The sequence below is a fragment of the Pogona vitticeps genome, chromosome 5, assembly GCF_051106095.1.
Source record: "Pogona vitticeps strain Pit_001003342236 chromosome 5, PviZW2.1, whole genome shotgun sequence".
Classification (NCBI taxonomy): domain Eukaryota; kingdom Metazoa; phylum Chordata; class Lepidosauria; order Squamata; family Agamidae; genus Pogona; species Pogona vitticeps.
In genome coordinates this window covers 40,366,298-40,388,281 of record NC_135787.1, presented here as the reverse complement: position 1 = coordinate 40,388,281, position 21,984 = coordinate 40,366,298, and the positions used below count along the sequence as shown (strand labels likewise).

The 21,984-nt window shown below is 39.1% G+C and overlaps 1 protein-coding gene across 10 annotated transcripts in view; it reads left to right on the top strand.

Annotated features, from left to right (window-relative positions):
- INPP4B (inositol polyphosphate-4-phosphatase type II B) overlaps window positions 1-21,454 on the top strand; it is a 329,973-nt gene extending 308,519 nt beyond the window's left edge. For 4 of the 10 annotated variants that reach the window (XM_073001618.2, XM_073001617.2, XM_073001616.2 and 1 more), the window contains 2 exons: window positions 15,951-16,074; window positions 17,605-21,454. In XM_073001618.2, coding sequence (XP_072857719.2) covers window positions 15,951-16,074; window positions 17,605-17,730 — 250 coding nt within the window. In that variant the 3' untranslated portion in view covers window positions 17,731-21,454. Of the gene's footprint in view, window positions 1-15,950; window positions 17,564-17,604 lie in introns of those variants that run through there. The other 6 variants (XM_073001620.2, XM_073001619.2, XM_078394736.1 and 3 more) reach the window with 5 other exon arrangements.
- The last annotated feature ends 530 nt before the right edge of the window (window positions 21,455-21,984 follow it).

Here is a 21,984-nt window from a genome sequence, read left to right as displayed (position 1 = left end):
CTAACTCACTAAGCCTTATTGGGACACCTGATTTGATTAGAGCAATAATAGGAAGCTTGGTGAGTCTCGAAGCTGTTCCCACTGTAGGCTGCAAGATACTATGGCATGGCAGCAGTAGAAATGGGGAAACCTGACATCTTGTTTCTTTAAAGAGCTTCAGCTGGCAGAAGAAAGTTCTGTCAACAAAAGAGGGTTCCGCTGGAAGAAGAAATTTATGCCAGTGGAATAGTCTTATGTCAAAGCCTAACCCTACAGCCAGCACATCTTTGAATTACATTTGTACTATAAGACATTATTCAAACTGTCTTTTGGTAGTTTGAGATAGGGAGATTATAAAGCAGAACAAGTAGCACTTTATTATTCATTCTGAACAATGGGCTATCCATCCAAAGAAAATTTGTTTGAAATGATTCCCAGACTTTCCCCATGCTCCAATGTTGTCATGAATGGCTGAACAAAAAGCTGTCAGAATGTGTATTCTCAAGCATATTATTTTATGGTCTAATTAATGTTTCAAATTGAAATTAGAGTTTATTTCATTACTGGAAATTATTGGGATGTTCATTAATTGGTACACTCCTATTAACTGTCTGTTTCCAACATTTTAGTGTCCCCAGTACCCTCCAACACATAAGCATCCAGAGGACTGGCTGTTTTTAAAAATTACTATGAGATATTCTCCTCTAAGGTGGTAAATATTTCATCATTTTATTTACAAGGCTCATTTCTGTGGCATAGGAGAATGGACTCATATTGCTGATACTGCCATATAGGAACACACTGGCTGAAATCAAGTAGTGAATCTCAACTAGAGTAAACCCATTGAGTCAGTGAGGATTTTGTGAATCATTTCCTGTTTCCACTCTAGTTGCAGCTGACTGCTGGATTTCAGCCACCGTGTATCAACACAGTTGCCCTGAATTGAGTTGCAGTTGCTGTCAAGCAGGAAATTAAGGAAAAACAATGTTGATAAACGAAAGCATTTTCTTCTGTGGAGATTCACCTCCCACTTTGGCCATTAGCGTGGGAACCAGCTGTGACAGATTGCCTGCACCATCAGCAGGTAACAGAGGACATAACTGGGATGTGCATGGACTTTGGACAAATGTACACAAATGGACTGATTCCAGGGTGATTACAGTGGTGCCTCGCAAGACGATTTTAATTCGTTCCACGGAAATTGCTGTCTTGCGAAAACATCGTCTTGTGAAAACCCAGTTCCCCATTGGCATGCATTGAAATCTATTTAATGTGTTCCAATTGGGGGAAAAATCACTATCTTGCAAAAATTATCATCTTGCAAAACACAGTTCCCCATACCATATTGGGGAAAAGCAATCCCCTCACCTGCACTGCCTTTGGAAATGCAATGGGTCTCAGTGTATTTTCTATCAAGCAGAATAATATAGAACATCACTGATTGTCCTTCTGAAAAAGAAGACTGCCATATAGGAGGGGAAAATGTGTCTCCAGCAAGGAGATGGGCAGAAACTTCATTTCGGAGGTCCAGCCCAATTTGTTACCACGCTTGCACAGGTGTTGCGCAGGCACAGCACCCTCCCACCTTCCCTACACACTCACCCACTACTCAGGTGACCCGCACTGCCCTCCACACCTTTTACAGCATCTCTTCCATCTTCTCCGTCAGCTGCCCACTCAGATGCAGAGGCAGGACAGGGATTCTTGCAGCATTGCCTTTGAGGTTTGTGTCCCTCTCTATTCTCTTCACTTCCTTACAAGCCTCTTACCTTCTCTCCCTGTTCCAGGCAGATTTTTAAAAGATATCCATAGTTACTGACTTCCTTCTCCAAGGTAAAGTTTATGTAAAATGCAACAGCCACATCATTTGGAATAGAGTTGCTGAACCCAGAGCGTAAAGGTTTTATCAGTTTTTCAAAGATACCTGGTAGGTGATCATGTGAAAGGGAGGGCACTAATAGTTGTGCAGCAGAGGAAATTTCATCATAAGAAGATAAACCTGCTGAAATTTCCTTTTCCACAGCACTATTAAGGGCACAGGCACTCTGTTGCTATCCCCATACTGAGTGTGATCCACAGCACTCCTACTGCACTAATGGATCAACAAAGCACTGATCTACAAGTGTCTTTGCCTTCAGCCATTTATGCACTCAGGCCATTTGAGATTAGCTATGCTGGCATCACAAACCCATATAAATCTTCAGGATACTATTGGTGAAAGGGGGAGCTAGCATAGCAGCCTTGGTCAGCAGAAAAGGAGAGCAGCTTGACAGAGCTGTTAAGGTTGGCCAGGGCCTTTTTATCAGGCAACGGAGGGCATGGGAGAGCAACCCTTAGCACAAGGACGTAGATGGAAGCTTCTGGCTAAAGGAGATTTGATGGTGGGAGGTTAGAGGTATAGATGATAAAAAAAGTTTTAAATAGCAAGGAATGGTATATTGGGAGGTGCATTGGGACTAGATGATGAGAAATACCTTTTAGGATTTAATTACCTTTTCTATTATTACCCTAACCTCTTAAAAATCATAATACGTTGGAGGAGAATAATAAGTGTGGCCACTGGGTGTCCACACAACGGAGGAGTTTGAGTTTTACTTCCCAGCCTACCAGAACTGTCTTTAAATGGTACAACTCTGTTGAATGGTTCACACAGTATTCCGAGAAAGAAACACTTTGCATTTATTGCCCCTTCTAGTGAGTAGAAATAGTACATCATAAAGCTGTTTCCATCATTACAATTTCTCTTTTGGAGACTGCTCCCACAAGTCTCTTGTGACTGAAATGATGTGATGCGATCAAGATAGGGAAGTATAAAAACTCCATCTGTTCTGAAGTCAGCAGTGCATAACCCTAAGAATCTTGATTTTGTTGCCACCCTTACGATTTTTGACTTCAGAATGGCTTGTGGGTATACCTATTAGAGAGTGTGATGTTTGGCATTAATTCTCCTCTTTTTCTTATTAGAGCTGTTTAATCAAACTGTACATAACACAAAAATAGAATTTAAGGATTCCCAAAGGTTTGGAGCACCATGTAAGATAATGACACAGACCAGAATTTAATGTGTGTTGGGTTTTGGTGTACATTAAAACTGCTATAGGGCATAAAAGATATAGCTCCCAGCATGGATCAATGTGAATACATAGACAGGGTGCCTAGTAAAAAAGAAGATGCACTCAGGATTTGTAATGTGGAAAATTACCTTCCACAATAACCTGCTGTGGAGTCTACATTGTTTATCCATGTGCAAAAGACAGGGGAATCAACTTTTGTTAGTCCATATACCATCAGCTTTTGTAGCATAGTGCCACAAACCAGTATAGTTGGTCATCAGCTATGATAGATTATATAGTGGAAAATAATTGTTGTCATCGCCATCATCTTAGAATTACAGAGATGTAGTACATTAGGAGGGCTGTACGTAGGTGAGGAAAGGCCTTTATAGCAAACCTCGCCTTGTACATGTGCTGTACAATATTGGGCCTGGACCAGGGCCAGCTCAAGTAAAGTGTGGTTTTTAAATTGAGTTCCAGTGGAAAAGCAAGTAGATACCTTTTTTCTTCTGTTCATATTAATACAAAACTTTTTTCTTTTGCATTAAGTATAATGAGTTTTGTTTTAATTCAGATTTGTTAGTATTTCCTTCAAATGACATTTACTGCAAAGTGGTGAGATCCAGTTAGATACTTATGCCAGCGTAAATCCAGTGGCATTAATTTCAGTGGGAAAGTGCTACACACAAAGTCACAGATTTGTGACAAGAAAAACAAGTGGCAGTTTCTTAACTGGCATCAATTCGCAGCTGAAAGTCACACCGTGGGAGTTACATTGACAGGCATAAGGAACAAAATTTTTGGAAAGTCCTGTAAACATCATACATTTAATATGCTTACATTCAAAAATAGTAAAGAAGGGGCAAAAAGAAAATTCTCAAGTTGTAAATTGTTGAGCAACAATGAATTGACCCCAAACATTTCCTATTTTCACACAGCTGATTCCCATTCTTTATCACATATTACTTTGAAGCTTCCTCTGAGTCATGGCTGGGGGACTATTTGAGCAAGCCATCCAAAGGCATTTTATTTGTTTGAATTTTCCTTCATCTTTCCTTTATCTTTCATGAATTGTTCAACTTTCTGGCATGTAGAAAATTCAATTTCCACATTTCCATTTTTATTTCTGCCCTTGTTTTTTATGCCAGCAGTAGAACGAACCATATGTGTTTGATACTGAAAGCAAGACTTATAACTTTGTCATCATCCACTCAACAAAGGTGGGAATGATCTGTCTGTGAAGAGCCTCTGTAAAGGCTGCATAGAATAGTAAATTATGTTGAAGATACCATACAAATTGGTGTTGTGACAATAATGACCACAGACAGCAAGAAAACAAGATAGTCACTCAGATAGATTAATCAAAAGTTCAACTCTTTTTAAACACCAGAAAACAGCTCAGAAAACAGCTTTCTTCCTTGCGGGCACTCCCAATAATTGTGCAGAAGTGTTGCTGTGAGTAGAGATAAATAGGAGGAGACAGACATGCCAATTTCTTTTTTCCACTTCCAGTAATTCATTCCCTTCTTTTAAAATCTTTATCCCAATGTCAATATGAAATGCAGAACAAATAAAAACAATGTTGGCTCTTGAAATTTGACTTGCCAAACCATTCAATCCTATTGTTTGGCTTGTTGTAAAAGGAGGTAAAGCCTGATTGTGCATCTTGGGGTTTGTTTCAGTCACTGGTGCAGTTTTAGCAGCTCATCTAATTGTTGGCAAGGAAGATGGGGAGAGGCAAACAACACAGTAGCCTTTTTAATGGAATTTGCATGACTGGCATCTGGGCTTCCAAACTGAGTAAACATAAACCACTTCTTCTTTGTGGCCTCTGTGAATCACACCCTAGGTGATCCACGCCTGCATGGAGCCTCATCGGAAGATTCTAGAGCTTCCGCAATAGCAATAAACACGTTAGAATATGGCCCTCCCCACCCGTATAAGTACCTTGACGCCAAGCATCCCCTTTCAGTTTCTTTCAGCCGTCACGTTGAGAGCCTCATAACTGTTTCTTTGAGTAAAAGAGAAAGAGAGCTTATTCTTGATTCCTTCCTGTTATCAATCTTTTTTTCTTTAGAACTATTAGATCAAACTCTTTATCATCAGAGATTTTTCATTTGGCCTCTGGCCGCAGCGCACACACACCCTTCAATCGTTTTTTCTCCTCAATTATTTGCTCCTATTCATGGCCCCTTTGGGCTCGTTTAAGCACTGGATTGTAATAATAAGATCCCACTTTCCAATGGACACCCTAAGTGCCTTTTCTGTTTGGGAGAAAAACATCAAACTTACTCCTGTACCCATTGCAAAAATTTTAAGTGCGGATGTCTCCGATCTCGCCTCTTGAGGCTAAAACTCCGACTTTGGGAGCAATCCTTACAACCAGTTCAAATGGCCCACCCTCATTATAGGGCCACTTCCCAAACCAAAGCAATGGAAAAAGCCATTACTGTATCATCGAAACAACATCCATCGGCTACACCAGCTCATTCCAATTCTCCATCTGCATCGTCTAAGACCTCAAAGACACACAAATCGAAACCACTATCAATACCGAAGTCCTTGACAATGTCAGAGACCTACTGAAGCTGCTCCAGCTCCAGAGCCTGTTCCTACTAAACGAGCTAAGCAGTCTAAGCTTACAGACATCCCATCACAACCACAACTCTCTGAATCAATTTTGGTCGGATCTCCCTCAGATGATGACAGACTTCCATCCCATCAACCCTGTTCTCAGTCTCCAGAATGGGATGATAGAGTCGACCAACTAACATCCTCTCCTCCTAGTCCACAACCTTCCATTCCTTCCAGCAATCCTTTGGTTATTCCATCACCCAAGGATTCCCATCTGAACAGCTCAACACCGTTCCATATTCAATGCCCTCGGATCACCCACCAATCTCTAACCAGAACCATCGACATCAACAATCCTGACAGCTTGCTTCATCACATGGGGTTCAAACCCATGCTCAGCATGTGCATCAGGTTGCCATTTGCTCCAAACAGTGCTCTGCTTGACAAACTGCACCAAGTAGTCAATCAGGTGTTTTATCCGGTTCAATAATACCATTTAGTAGTCAGCCTACCTCTCGACAACCATCGGTGTCAAAGCTGCCACATCACTGAGAGGTGGCTATACCTCAACCATCAGTGAGTATTTTTTTTTATACCACTTGGTATCAAAAAAACCCTCAGATTTCAGTCACACGTGAGGCTTTTGGAGCCCCAGCCTCCCAATACTTTCCTACTACAATAGATGATGGAAATCACTCTTCACACTTGGCATTACCAATGTCCATTTATTCTACTGCTATGCCATCACATCAGCAACCTCTGTGACACAGGCTGTGATATCAACAATATTCAATATTCATCCTGGTTCATGGACACTTGCCCCATTCCATTACATCAACACAGTTCCCATCTTCTGGTAAATCCAAGTCGTCAACCCCGGCACTGTTACGACACCGAGGTCCATCCCTACCAGTCGAGGTCCATCGATGCTCAACCACCATCTTTTGTTGTCGACGATCCTCAACATCAACAGATTCCATGGACATGCCGCCTCCATCTATTCAAACTCACAACCGGCAATACTACGAAACTCAGCCTCTTGACACCAAAGTCGGTCAGCAGTCTGTCAACTCCAGATGCCACCTCGATGGCTCTATCCAAGGATCTCGGCCACAGACTCTATCGGTGTTACCTCTCCAGAGTCGGATATTGTTGATATTGACCCGTCGTCACTGGCAGAGGATTTCCAGACCTGTGCCCAACTTATGATTCACATGGCTAAATCCCTTGATCTGCAAATCCACTGACCATCGACAGAACCAGCCAATCATCTATATGATCCAATCTCTAAAAATACAACCACTCCAGTACACCTATCAATGTTAGTACTGCGCAGAGATCCTGGACAAAGCCAGCTTCCTCCCATACCATGTCTAACCGGATTGATAACCTCTATAGAATCCATGACCTCCAGAAACAACCAGCTCCAAATTCTATATTTGTCAAAGCCTCTCAATTGAGATCGCGAAACCGACAATCTCTCATACCACCAAATAGACAGCCGACGAATAGACTCCATGGGTAGATGGCTTTACTCTTCCGCAGCCTTCACCATGTGAGTTGCTAATTATCAAGGAGCCATGGGGAGCTTACCAACGCTTCCTCTGGGACAACATGTTCACCTTTATTGAATCCCTCCCAGAGGATTAAAAAGATACTAGCTCAAACTGTCCAACAAGAAGGTCTCTCCGTTCTTCTCACCTTGTGCCGTCACCCTCTGTGTGGGACATCACTGTCACATCTCCAAAGGTTTTGCCCACCACCATCTCTTCCCTTCATATTCTCTACATCAGCTACAGTAGCCGCAGAGGATCAAATTTGTTCCTTCAGAGCCGCTGTATTTAGCATAACCGGAACTTGTTTCGGCAAGTACGTAATCATATAGGTGACCCTTGATGTAGTACAGAGCTCCCAATACAGTGTTCTTATAACTCTGCAGGCTTCACCTATGCTTACTCAAATTCATTACATTTCCTTCCACCATGTACCTTCTGATTCTCAGCCGTGTCACTTCTTTGCCCTCAATCCCTTGGAATACCAAATGGCTACGTGACTAGATTCATGACTTAATTAGGGGGCCACAGTGGTCGCCAAGGTCATCTACTCACTTCAGCCAAAGAAGCCAAAGATGGTAAATCTCCCAGAGATCATGCATGTTCATCTCTCTGGAAACAAGCCATTTGACTTGGTTTTCCACCTGTCCAGAGTATATGGGTGGCCTGAAATTCAGTTCCAGAAATGCCTGGTATTTCTTGGCAACTTGCAGAAGCATCCTTCATACCGTCCACTCATCCTTCTTCTCACATTGTTAAGAACTCAAAATGTCTGGAATTTAAAACAAAAAACTGAAATCCTACCTCTGAGGATATTTTCAGTGTGACAGTTGTAGCGAGCGCGCTGAAGCCTCTATTATCTCAGGCCTCCAGGAGGTGCTCACTCTTCTTCTTTAGTTGCTGCCACCAGGTATTGCTGTTTCAATACCAATTATTCAATGAGACATGTGTTACTTTGAAAGTTAAACTTGTTTATTTGATCAGTAATATGTAATAGGTAAATCACAAGTTGCTAATCAATCTCACTCACTCACTGAACTCACTGACACACAGAACCCTACTCTCACTGACTTACTGGCTCACAGACTCACATACTCCATACACCCCCCTTTATATCCCAGCCCCTCCCCCTTTAGCACCACCTTCTGTTCACTCATTGGCTCCTTTTCCACTGCTCAGCTGTGACGGACAGGTGAGGGCAGGGCTGAACGCTACATCAGTATGTGGCATAAGTCCCTGAAAAATTGATGATCCGAGCAGGCCAGAACAGATGAGAAAGCATACCTGGAGAATCTCTCCACCTCCAACATTGCCGTTTAGATACTTAAGGGTCAGGTTATGAAATTGAAAATGTTATTTGAAAAGAGCATGCAGGAAAAATGGTTGCACATGTGGGGGGTATTAACCTCTGGCATGGAGGGAGCAAGTACATGTGGGTGGGTCGGTATGTATAAATGTTTGGCTTTGGGGGGCCCTCACTTTGGGTGTCAGCCTGCTGGAGTGAAGCCCTTGGTCTGAAAAAAAAATTCCTTACTCTATTATAGACCAAAGGTATGATCCCTTTATTCCCCTCAAATCGAGCTTGATGCTCTTGATGAGGAATGGGCAATATTCCCACCCCTGGGCCCATATATATCAATCTCTCCTGGCCAAAGAAGCCACATCAAATAGAGTGAAGGGTAATAATCGATGGAAATCAGCAAAGAACACCTATCTCACTACAAAGATAGCACTGTGGAACAGCTGGGATGGAATGTTTATTTTGTTTTTTTCTGAAAGTGTAAACATTGTTTTTCAGATATGGAAAAATGTAATAGACCTTACGTGGTCTAAGGATTTGTCATTGTAATGATATACAGTACATTATTTGTTGCTGCTTGGCCACTGGTACCTTGATGTTACTTCAGCTCTTGAATACTGCTTCAAAGAGAATAACTCTATATGTACAGAGTAATTCTATGTTGAGATAGTGGAATGCTAAGTAGACTATTAAGCATTCTGTTTTGGATGTCCGTTGTTTTTTATTAGTAGCCATAACAACTGTTAAGCAATAAATTCTTACATTTCATAATAAACTTCAGAATTTCTGTTCAAAAACCCTTAATTTTGTATCAGGAGAACTTTTCACAATTCTCTGTCATATTTGAATCATCATAAAGTTTCAGAAACTAGTGTCAGATTAGTATTCCATCAGAGACATGCATTTGTACAAGGTTTTCATCTATTCTGTCTCATCCTCTGCACCAGCTTTGATCTTGGTCACTGATTTTAATGGCATTAGTCTCTGATATATATAATAAGTACAAGTGTTCTCCTTTTCCTGTCTTAATTTCCACTACAGTAATTTAAACTGTAAATGAAAGGACTTGGATCACTTGTATATATTAATGCATGAATCTGTTAAGAGTGCTTCTTGTACCAATGACTAGAATCCTTTTCCTTAACTATGCCAGCATTAAGTGCAATGGCATAAATATTTCATCAGTGAATTATAGCTAATTCGGCCGTGTTCCTCTCTGTGCACCAGTTGCATGAATTCGCATATGCAGAATACCAAGTATTTCTGTCTTAACTAGCTAGCAGTTGATTTCTGCAATTTACAATTTTACACTTATGCCAGCATACTTTGAGTAATAGGATTCTGACCATTATATATCATTGTTAATAACCATTTAACTTTGGAAGTGAACAAACGTCAAAGCTCACTTTGAGACTTTGGCATGCATTTATGAAATTTCATGCATCTGCATACCTGAACTGTGGTAATGTAAAGGTAGTAAAGGAAGCAGTGAAATCATTCATCTGATCTTTACAAGAATATCCAGGCAGAGTCTGGATTATTTAATTTGTTTCTTCTTTCAAGACCATGCCCAGCTGCTGTTGCCACACAGAATTCTGAGACATACCCGTATTTTTCGCTCCATAAGACGCACCTTTCCATAAGACGCACCAATTTTTTAGGAGAAGAAAACAGGAAAATATAATCTGTTTTCTTCGCTCCATAAGACGCACAGACTTTCCACCCCCCTGTTTTGTGTGAAAAAAGTGCGTCTTATGGTGTGAAAAATACGGTATATCTTAGCCTAACTGAATTGAAGATTTTCATGGTGCTTACAGACACACATGCCTACGGTTCTCTTTTAGGCAGAGTGTTTCATACAGAGGGGAGGAAACACCATCACATGATTGTAAAGATAAGTTGTACTGTTATATCACAGAGCTCAAACACAAACACTGGTTTTGTTAACATATAATTTACAAATTATTTTACAAATTATGAATGGAGGTATGTTGGTATATGTTGATCAACATATTTTGGTGTCTTAGCTGACTCACTGAAATCACAGCTTCTGTCTTTTACTTACTGCTTATATCCTTGACATTTCTAGAATTTTATTTTATTCAATATGTGGCCAGAATAATTTTGATGCAGGGTGGATAAAAGTCAGTGACCCATTTTTTAAATTTTAAATCATGATTCAAATAAAATCCCTGTTTTGCTGTTTGTTTCAAATTAAAATGAGCACTCTTGACTCTCTTCTCACTAACGTCTTAATTTCCCCCTTCTGGCTTCTGTTGTTGTCAGAAAAGATCTTCTGTCCCACAGGTTCCATCATAGTTACTTGTAGAATTTTTTGAACTGTCCAACCTCCAATGTGTCCACCTTATACTAGTTTTGTCACTCTAGCGTTATTTAGGTATTGATAGTGTGTACTCCCCCTCCATTGTCACTTTCCACCCAAAATCTGACTGAAGAAGAGTCCATGCTGTGTTGACTATGGATGCTTTACAGAGCCAGCATGCTAATTTTACCATGTTTTGGCCCACATGTAGATTCTGCATGATCACAGCATGGTCTCTTCTTCAGATAAGTCACTTTTTTCTAAGAAAAGTAGTAATGGAGGGGAAGGGGCTAGCATACTGCTGTCATTGTATGCAGAGTAGACACACTTTATTAACACATGACTGGCGTTTCTGTCTCAGCTTCTACTTTGTTAATCTTTTGTTACTTGAGATAAATGCTTTCTGTGCTATTCCTAAGTATCAGTCTTCTCAGTTTGCCAGTCTTTGTGCCTGCATTGAACTCCTTTACCCAGTGCTGCCTCCAATTTCCGGGTTACTGTAAACCCACTTTGGATTTTAGTTTGTACTGTACAGGAGTGCCCCAAGGTGCTGACTTCCGGCTTGACGCTGCAACAAGACAGCAGGAGGAGGACAGAGATCCGTCCCCTGGGCTGAATTCCGACCTGTTTGGGACCTCCCAGGTGGTTAAAACCACCCCAAAGAGGTGGTGAAATGGGGGAGAAGCCTGTTGATAGTGGGGGGGTGGCAATTACCCATTTTTTATCCAGGAAACTCCCCAATCAACCAGCAGGCGAAAACAAGCAGCTGAACTAGCTTGCTTGCAAGTTGTCAGCAGCCAGTGAAAGAAGTGATAAATCAGCCAATTTAACATCGTTGTTACCTCTGGGTGAGATACAAAATCTTAACTATACTGCTCTATGACTATCCCTGGACGGAATAATCCCTTTAATAATCCCTTTTTTTAACAGAAAAAAGCACCTCTTAGTCCCACCACTAAATTGAGCTGCAGTGGATTTGGAGAAGGGGAAGGAGACGCAAAGAAAATAAATTGGATATTAATTAAACACTTAATTATACTTCAAGGAAGGAAGTTTGGTAATACTTTGGCATTAAACTTAAGAAATTTTCCTCTTAAAATTATTTTAGCCAAACAACTCTGGGAGTTAAACTGTTATGGCTATCTGCAGGCTTGGCAAAAAGCCCAGAACATGACCTTGAATATTCAAACTTGGAGCTCTGTTTTAATTTTCCTTTTTTTTCCTGAGAACTGACTAAAACATAGACAATTAACTTCCAGTCTTCCTTTTCCTCTGTGGTAACAGCATAAAATACCTCCTGGTTTTCATCATTGTCATCATCATCTTAGAAAGTATAATACTGTACAAACATCGAGTGAATGGGGCAGCCAACTTACATCAGAGATTGGATTTAAATTAACCCTAAAAGTGATCAACTTACTAAAGTGGACTTATTGAAGCAATTATTGATGGAACTGGACTGACTGCTCTAAGTACTTGGCATCTTGAGACATAATGCTACAACAAGGGAAATTTTGGAATGAAACAATATTTACCCTTCAAGCAATCTTAGAAATAGTGAGATCCCATAACGAAGAGGTGAAATCATTCAAGGAGCCACTAAAGAAGGACTATATTGAACAGGAGACAGGGGGTAATTAACAAGGAAATGTGAGGGCGGAGGACAATGTATGCCAACCAAAAGAAGGGCTGGAGGAAACCAGAGGGAAAAAATTTAGGAGATTTAATTCTAAACCTAGAGCCGAGGAGAATTTTAACTGTGTTAAGGGAAGATAAGGGGAGAAAATCAGCAGAATTAAAAATAGCCTGGAAGATCTATTGGAGATAGATCAAGTGCAAAAAGATGTACTGGAGATAGATCAAGTGTATAAAAAGTTTTCAGATGACAGAAGGGACGGCAGAATGTTTAGGGAGATAGAAACAAGAATTTAGAAAAGACAAATAAGAGAGTTACTTAGAAAGATGAAAAGGGGAAAATATTAAGGTGGCCCTCAATGTTGAAAGCATGTATGTACTTAACTTCTGGAATTGTAAAGAAGCATATCTTATATATTAAAAAGGGAATTAAACTGAAATAAGCCATAATTGATCAGGGTAAAGGAATAACACTGTGGTTTTTAAGATAAATTGAAGCTAGATATAAGGATGGAGCGAAACTAACAGTATTTAATGAATATACATTAGATATGATATTGATATAGACATGTTAGAAAATGTGGAGATAGAAATGGCTAAACAGTTATTTAAAGAAAATTAGTATAAAATGCTTTAGATAACATCTATTATGTGTTAGGAATCTACTCAGTTATTATTGGTATAAAATAGAAAGTTCGTCAGTTAAATCACCTCAAAATTATATAGATTTGGAACCGGAATTACTTTTATTAGGTATGTCTCTAGTGGATTTTGAGAACATTGTATACTCTTAGAGCAATATTGTATACTAAAATACACACATGAATGGTTTAAATGTTTAAAAAATGTATAGATTTTGAAGAGGTAACTAAGAAGACACCAAGACACAAAAAAGAAATAATTATGAGCAACCCATGTAACACAATGTTTAACAAGCACGAATTGAATGTAGATAGATTGAAGAATAGATAGATTGAAGAATTAATAAAATGTTTTTTAAAAGGAGTTCTCCAAGGTGCTGAACCTAGACAGAGCTCAGCACCCAGGGTAACTCCTATGATATAATGTGTAGATTAAAACCTGGAGTGGATTCATGGGACCTCCACAGTAGGAGCCTCAAGCTGTCACTGCCTTCATCTCCAGTCTTCCTTTTCCTCTGTGGTAACAGCATAAAATATCTCCTGGTTTTCATAATTGTCATCATCATCATCTTAGAACTGCAAAGCTGGAAGGGACCCTGTGGATCAGCCCCTGTCAAGGAGGTACAGTGTGGAATTGACCTCCCAACCTCTGGCTCCATAGCCAGTTATTTAAACTACTGAGCTATCCTACAGTCCACAGTGTGAATTCCCTTCACCTTTCTCACTAGTGATAATATGGCTCAGTTTCATGTTCTTGTGCTTCTTTACTTCAGGCCTGTAGATGTTTGGTAGGAGGAAAGATGGCAGGAAGCATTTTGAGCTCAGTAGAGAAGGAAAGACACTACTACACACCTTTACACACAGTGTATGCTTAATATATGCCCATGTCACAACTCTGCTAGGCAGACTAGCACATCATTGTTTCATGTTACAAATGAGAAACAGATAAAAGAACTCCAGAAAGGGCCAGATATAATTGAGAGTATTAGGCTAGTAAAGATGCTACAGATTATTTGAAATTCAATTTTGGAAGCATGGCCACCCATAATGTGAGAAAAAGGGAAGCAGACCATTACCTCATATGACAGATGCTGGGGGGACAGCTGTAGCAACCCTCCAGCTTTTTGTCCTTGGTCTCCTGCCCATTCCCCTCTCTTGAAAATGAAGTTGTGTCCTCCATCTCTTAAACTGACTTGCTACCCTTAAATGTGCTGGTGTGTGTGTGTATCAACTCTGTTCCGTGACATAGATGTAAGGTTCAACAGCCAGTGTATTGAGCCTGGCCTTTCCCTCTGGCAGCAAATCATCTTAGGGGTTTTGGATTCATTGGCCTTATAGAGTCCTTCCAACTTCATGATTATATGATTGAACCAGCCCTGTTTTGATGAGAAAATCAGCAAGAATTAGCTTTTGAGATTGGTAGCTGCCCATAAGATCCAAACTAGTGGAGTCTCCTTCTCAAGAAGTTAGAATGCAATAGCACAAGGTATTTAAAACTTTTAAATCATTGTTATAGCGACTCTTTCTTTAGTGAGATGCAATATTATTCTTTTGTTGTTCATTAATCAGGTTGCTTGGCTAGCAAATATATTTGGCAGGAGGTCTTGTGCATTCTTACCACCTTGTAGGGGTTAATTGTTCCAATGTTAAATAAATCCCAGCAGTTTTGAAAACTGTAGCACATTCGTTTACAAGCACAGTGAGTTGTTCACCAGGAATTCCAGATTCTTACTGTTATGAAAGTAAGACTGATAATCTTAAGATTATTATTTACAAAGCTGTTTGGAAATGACCCCATTTCATCTTTTGTCAGAGTGATTTGTGTCGGGATGTCTTTCATTAAAATAGCACAGTAACCATTGAATGATTACATTTTAATCATGTTCTTTTCGTAGCTGCTGTGTGCAATTAGTTTAGGGAAAAACCAAATGGGCTGTGGAATAAAACATTTACAAAAATGTTCAACCCTTATAGAACGGGTTATTTTGTTTGGAGTTATTTTGTTTTGAGTCATGTTATGGCCCAGAATTCAACATACTAGTGTTATGGAAGAAACCCTGGCTTGGCATGATATGTGAACTATCTCTAAAGAGAAATATTTTGGCTGGAACCCTGAACCAGCCAGAGTACTAATAAGAGCACATCTGCGGGGGTTGAGGATTTCCTAGTGTGCATTGTGTTACCACTTCCATTTAAACAGGAGAAATTAATCATCATCAAGAGTGTTGTAAAATCAAGTTTATTGGCAAGAGTTGTCACTCTGACTTACTTTGTTCAGGGGGTTGGACCTGATGGCCTTGTAGGCCCCTTCCAACTTCACTTTTCTATGATTCTTGTGGATGTCAGGAACTGCATCATGGCAGCCCTTTATCCAAAGGTTAGGGTTGGGGAATGAAGCAGCCGTGTGCAAACAAAGTGGTATAAAATTGAGTCTTCCCAACCATCTCATTGCTGGGAGATTCTCTGAGTACGATGTTGATCTGAATCCTTTGCAGTTTTACTTGCCCTTCCTTGTTTTTGTTCCTTTGCTAGAAATCATACATTTATGAAATTATTCCATTTCACAGCATTCTTGGCTTGTTTTTATTCCTTTGGGGGTAGGATTATGGGTTCCATTAAGAGGTTCCAACTTACAAATGCTTCTTTAATGTATCAGAGAGGCCTTTCCCCCCCATTGGATGTTTGTTTTGTTTATTTGGTTATTTATTTCAGGTTGAAGCATATTCTTAAATGTGTGGAATATTTTCTTATTTGGTGTCCAAAACAGCTATGATAGTGTTATTTGGCATAGATTCGTTATACTGCCCATGTTTGTTGTTAGAATACCTAAGTGTTGCCTTTCTCGCCTATTAAACGCTATCTTATTTGTTCCTAACTTCCCCTGTTTAACAGCAGACAAACCCAGGGAGCCCTGAATGAGTCGGAGGATCCCGAAACAGGCTGTCTAACTGATAACAAGCCAACTTCTCGTCACTTCTACCCTGTCGCCTTGCTGCTTGTCAGCTCACATTTGCTGGTTGTGTGGCTTATTTTAAGTCTTGCTTTATTATTAGCCAAATATCAGTGAAATTCGCTTCTGTTCCTTTCTTTTCTATGAACAGCAACAGCTTAAGAGTATAGATCTGTTGTATTATTTCTACATTCTTTGAGACCCGGAAATTTTGTCCTTAGAAAGCCAACGTCTTGAACAGTAAACATTTTCCCATCCCAGGAATCAAGAAAACATACTATGCATCAAGTAAATTAACCTGCTTTCTATTTCTAAAAAATCTTTTTTGCACTGTCATTAGCACTGAAGGAAGTCCATTTATATTAGTGTTTCTCAATCTCCCCCGTTATTTGGGGCCAGTTCTTACCCTTAAGAGGGTGATCTTAATCACCTCATTTTTGTTGGGTGGGGGGGACATCTTTGTCAAAATCATAACTCACACATTTCCTACAAACTTGCACTCACATGGGAAAAACAGCCAGGCGTGGTTCTCTCTGACTGTGATATCTCTGTGATGTTCCCACGGGGAGACCGCATAAGACTGATGGTTCCTGATAGTAAATTTGGTGGCAAAATGCATGGTACAAAGAGATTCATATGTTTGTGGTGATAATAAGCCCTTAGTCAACAAGTGTGAGAAGATGAAAAGTGTATCCACATGCATTTAACAGAAACCCAAGTTCATAATTCTAGACAGATCCGTTTGTAAAACTAACTCTCCATGTGTTGCTTTCATTGTTACTTGCCAGTAAGACCCTTCTGTTTTGACAAATAGTTCATTCTTTTATTTGTGCAACTAACCCTTTTCTGTCAAGCCATTCTATTGGCATCCAATAAGTTCTATTCTGTAACAAAATTAACCTGTTTGTAATTGTTGCCTTGGTTGCTTTTGCTTTACAAAACATGTTTCTATTCTTTTAAACACAGTTTTCTTTGTGTCTTGATGCACTGTGTTGGCTCGTGTGACTTCTGTACTGTGTATGAACCAAACTTCTTTTCTTTGTAAAGCAGAGAGTTGGACTGGGCTATCAGAAAACCATTTTCTCATTGTTACATTGGAAAGGATAAATATACTGCAAAATAGGGGGGGATTGGAAGTTCCCCTTACCAATCTGTAGGGCCAGACTTAATAAAATGCCTTATTCTTAGAACTGCACACTTTAAGGCTACATGTGAACTATAGCATGTAAAACAGAAACTATATGAAACCAATCTGGAAAAAGAAAAAGAAATATTGAAGATTTTTTTAAAAAGCAAATATATTTCTAAAAGTAGAGTAAAATATGTCATAAAGTATTTAATCTTTAATCAAACCACAGTGAGAGATAAATATAAATATAAAGAAACTCCCATTATTTACTTCTAAGGGCAATAATTGTATTGGGCCTGGCCTTGGATCTAATTTTGTAAGATGTATCATCACTTGTGGACAATATATTGTAGAATTGAATCTTTGTTATTTTTACTTCAATTGTTGCTGAAACTCTGCAATGTACAAATAAAACATATTTCTTTATCTCTGTTTCATGAAGTTGTCTTTTCCCCCCTTTTCACCAGAGAAGGATGCCGCATAGAGAATGTACTGAAGAATGTCAAATGCAGAAAATATGCTTTCAACATGATACAGCTGATGGCTTTCCCAAAGTACTACCGACCACCAGAGGGGACATATGGAAAAGCTGACACCTAAGCTTTAGACCAGAAATATTTTTAAGTGTGCAGGATTATGCAGTTGTGTTAATTAGTTAACACGAGTTGCTTTGTGTGTCTCACAGTTTGGAAATATGTGAGAAAGAAAAAAATACGTAGGACTTGTTGTTACATAACTGTGTACTGTCTGTCATTCAAAAGGAAACAGCAATAAAGGAAAGCTGTATATTCTGGCAAAGGTTTTTTAAAAAAACTTTAAAAAGTGGGCTGCATCTCATAAGCTAACCAGAATCAAAGGTTTGATCATTGATCAAATAGATGACTCAAGGCTGAGTTGGCAGGGGTCACCGTGAGCTTGAATTTCTACATGAAGCCCTCTTGGATTTTTAGCTTAATTGTGGAGATACCTATTGGAAAATGGGCCAAGCTAAGGTGCTACTTGGCTGTGGTGCATGACATAGATGAAACATTTTGGAAAGAATTCTTATCTTGATGATTTTAAATTATTTAATATTAGATTATATATTTGGGTTTTTAAAAATGGTCTTTGCCATTTCCACCACATTTATGTTCTTAACTTTTATTAAAGGCACCCCCAAATCTACCCCCTAAGTTTTCCTGAAACATGGGCTCTCATCAGCCTCAATAATCTCTTGAAATGTCCAGGGTCCAGTGTGTTATCAGCTATCCTTTGTGGTATTAAGTGACAATCAGTGTTTGCAATATGCTTCAAGGACTACCATCACGTTCTGTTCTCTGTGCAGTCTGAAAGCCCAGAGGAGACAGGGAGATTTTTCTGCTGGTGCTCAGAATAATCATGTGTTTTATTGTAATGTATTGTATTTGAATGGAAATACAGGATTTATTGCAATGTACAGTGTTGGATACAGAACCTATAATAGTTACCATAATCATGTCCTGTTGGCATGACTAACTGCTGCCATGGAATTACGTGTTTCAAGGCTAAGGATATTTTTAAAGGTTTAAAGAACAATTTTTAACTTGAAATCTAATCTCTTACAAATACCAGAAAGGCAGCCATTTTCCAGTCAAATGTAAATGCTACCTAATATGTGCTTTTCACACAGATCACAAATGCTTAGGAATAAAAATATATAAAAACCCAGCACCGTTAGTAAAAGTGAATGAAATTTGTACAATGACTGAAATCCTGTTGTGTAACATAGTAGCCCGTTGAATGAGTGGAGATTTGGGTGAATCAACTCCTCTGTAAGTTCCATTGATTCAATGGGCCTACTCTAGTTGCACCTTACTATACTAAGCATTTCAACCACTGATGTGTACTGTGTTTCTGAAAAGTTATACAAATGCACTTTTATCTCTTTTGTTGACCCAGTGACTTCTGGCAAAGAAACCCCAAGCAAAATCCAGATGAAACCTTTACATATTTTTTTAAAATATAACTTGCATAGCCAAAATTACCAAAAGAAGCAAATATTAAACCACTCTTGTCAGGTGTCAAAGTTGTGGAATCACACGAGCTGATGTTCTCCCTCCCAGATGTGGTATAAAATCTATACTCACATATGGAATGTATATTTTAATTAGAATTCCCTATTTAAAGGTGCCTTATTAGTAAAAGAATCATTATTATTGTTAGTAACTTAGATAATACTTTCAAAATAAAAAAATTGCCTTCTGAAAACTTCTTTTAGTACATGGGAAGCTGATTTCTCAGAGTAAAACATTATTTCTAGTATTGCTGTATTAAAATGCCATCTGGCATCCCATTTGTGCTAATACTTGTGTGATTACTCCTGTTGAATTCAGTATGTTTCATACCATTTGCTTGGTTAAGATGAAAATGAGCTAATTAAAATAGGAGCCAATTATTTGTCATTACACTGCAGTATCCCATTCTGCATTTTAGGACAAAAGTCCCTGTATCAAAATAACAAACGAAAATGTTAAGAATAGCTACCCTTGAACCCTTTTAATATGAGATGTCTCAAAGCATCTGAAAATGTATTAGCTGCTCACTACATGTAATTTAGTTATTTCAAAATGATCTACACATTATTGCTGCTTTATGTATCTGTGTAATATAATAGATAATGCCATAATCAGAATATACATTTCAGACTGAAGTCAATAAATAACCAAATCAGGGAAACATTTTTCTTTTTCACTAGAGGTATAAATGGGCAGCAGCATAGTTTTTTGAGCAGTTCTTTTGCCCAAGCCTTATTGAAGAAACTGAGAACTAGCCATAACCTGTATTGCTCACACATTTTTGGGGGGTGTAACTTAGAGAAGTTGCTGTTGGAAGGTCCTCTAGTACTTACAGTAGATGGGGACATATTAGCATCTTCAGTATAGATCATTCTGGAGTACAACTCCTGCTAATGATTAATTAAAATCTGGACTGACATTTCTAGTATCTTTTCCGAAGAAAGATAACAGGGGTCATCAGCTTATCCCACAATCATGTATTATGTAATACAAAGTTTTGTACGAGAATAAGACAAATCAGCTTCAAAAGTTAGGAATGGAGGGAAATGGGCAAGTGTATTAATTGTAGAGTATTTTGAATTATATTCCAGAATGTTACTGAGGCAGCGTATACAGCTGACTGACCTTTTTAACTTATTCAATACTACTTATTGCAAAATTAAGACCACTGGTTTCTGGAGTGCTTTGTAATCCTAGTTATTGTGATTTTACATACAGCACTTCCAATGATGTAAGTCACTGTTTGCTTCATATGTTTGCTTTCTAAAAATGTGTCTGTGGTTCCAGCTGGCTGGACAATACTTTAAATATTGTAGAACATTGTAAAGGAAAAGAAGGGCAGCTGTAGGTCAGCAGTTATAGAAAAATATTGCACAAGCTTTAGAGGTTTTCAGAGGCCTTTCTGTCCTTCCTTTTTCTGGGTTGGTAAGATTTTGTGAGTCAAACAGAATTTTATGCTATCAGACACTCAATAGAGTCACGGTGTTCTCTTCTTTGTATACCATTGCAAACTTGCAAGGACCTGTAGTGTCCAGCCAGATGTCTCAAGGAAAGGTTTGTGCATGCAAAGGCCTCTGGAACCAGTGTCCAACCTTCAGAGAACTGAACTGTACATTCAAGGCTGCCAGCAAGACTAGGGATTGTGTTTCTTGAATTATATCCCATATAATACATAAGTTAAAAAACTAAGTTAAAAACTTTAAAACTTAGTTAAAAAACTAAGGGGACAGACAAAGGGAGAGACAATATGATCTGAAAGGAAAGCTCTTGAAAAGGCTGATTAGGTGCTTTAGGAAGCCTTCATACATGTTCAAAAGAATGTTTGATCATGACTTAGTATATAGTCCAGTATATAGTCAAGTAGATATTTGTCACCCTCCCGCTCTTCATGAATTGCAGCTTGCATCACACCTTACCATGGGCTATGCTGTGTAGGGGTGATGGGTAGTGTAATCCAGAAGCACCTGGATTACACTACCCAGGTGCTGCTGCTTCAAAGCATTCAGCCAATAATCGCTACTGTGAAACGTTATTGAGAAAGTCTGGAAAAGATGTGCTTTAAACAGATTGTAGACACAGCTAGCATATATTGGATAATTTGTCTCTTTAACAAAATTAGACAGCAGATTCTAAATATCCTATTATGCATGTATCTTTTGTTTTCTTTTTCTCATTTTGTCTATTTTTTTAGCAGCTACAAGTATTGCTGTGCATAAGCCATATCCATTGTACATCCTGTGTGTGCATGTATTTTTATTTAAATAAATGTGTTTTATTTTTCATATTTCTGCCATTCTGTGTATGAATTGTTTCCATCACCATAAAACAAACAGCATGGAAAGGTTAGATCTTGTGAGGAACTATCCCATGTCACTTGAAGTGGCATATTCAAAGCTTTAGAAAATTGTTGCCCAATGTTCTTGGAGTACTTTAGAATCGAAATAGGTCAGAGAGTTCTGAAACAAAGGGTTACCAGCTAGTTCTCTTTGGCCTGGGTCCTAATCAGGCGGTGTGGATGGGATGGACAATAATGTAAACATTCTGCCCACCCCACCAGGCCTTCTCTTGTGCAGTGTGAGAACAGGCACACACTGGGGAGCCTGCCAAGAGGTGGGGGTATTGACATGACTGCCCTTCTACTTCATGTTCCCTAAACAGAGTACTGCCCTTTTTGTTGTTAAGTACCATTTATTTTGCTGGAAGCAATATGAAATATATAGCTTATTCTCCTATGTAAATCATTAAAGCTTGGTGGCAGAAGCCATATATCAGAGGAGACATGTAGCACCCATGCTGTGAAGGCAAAACCTTGTT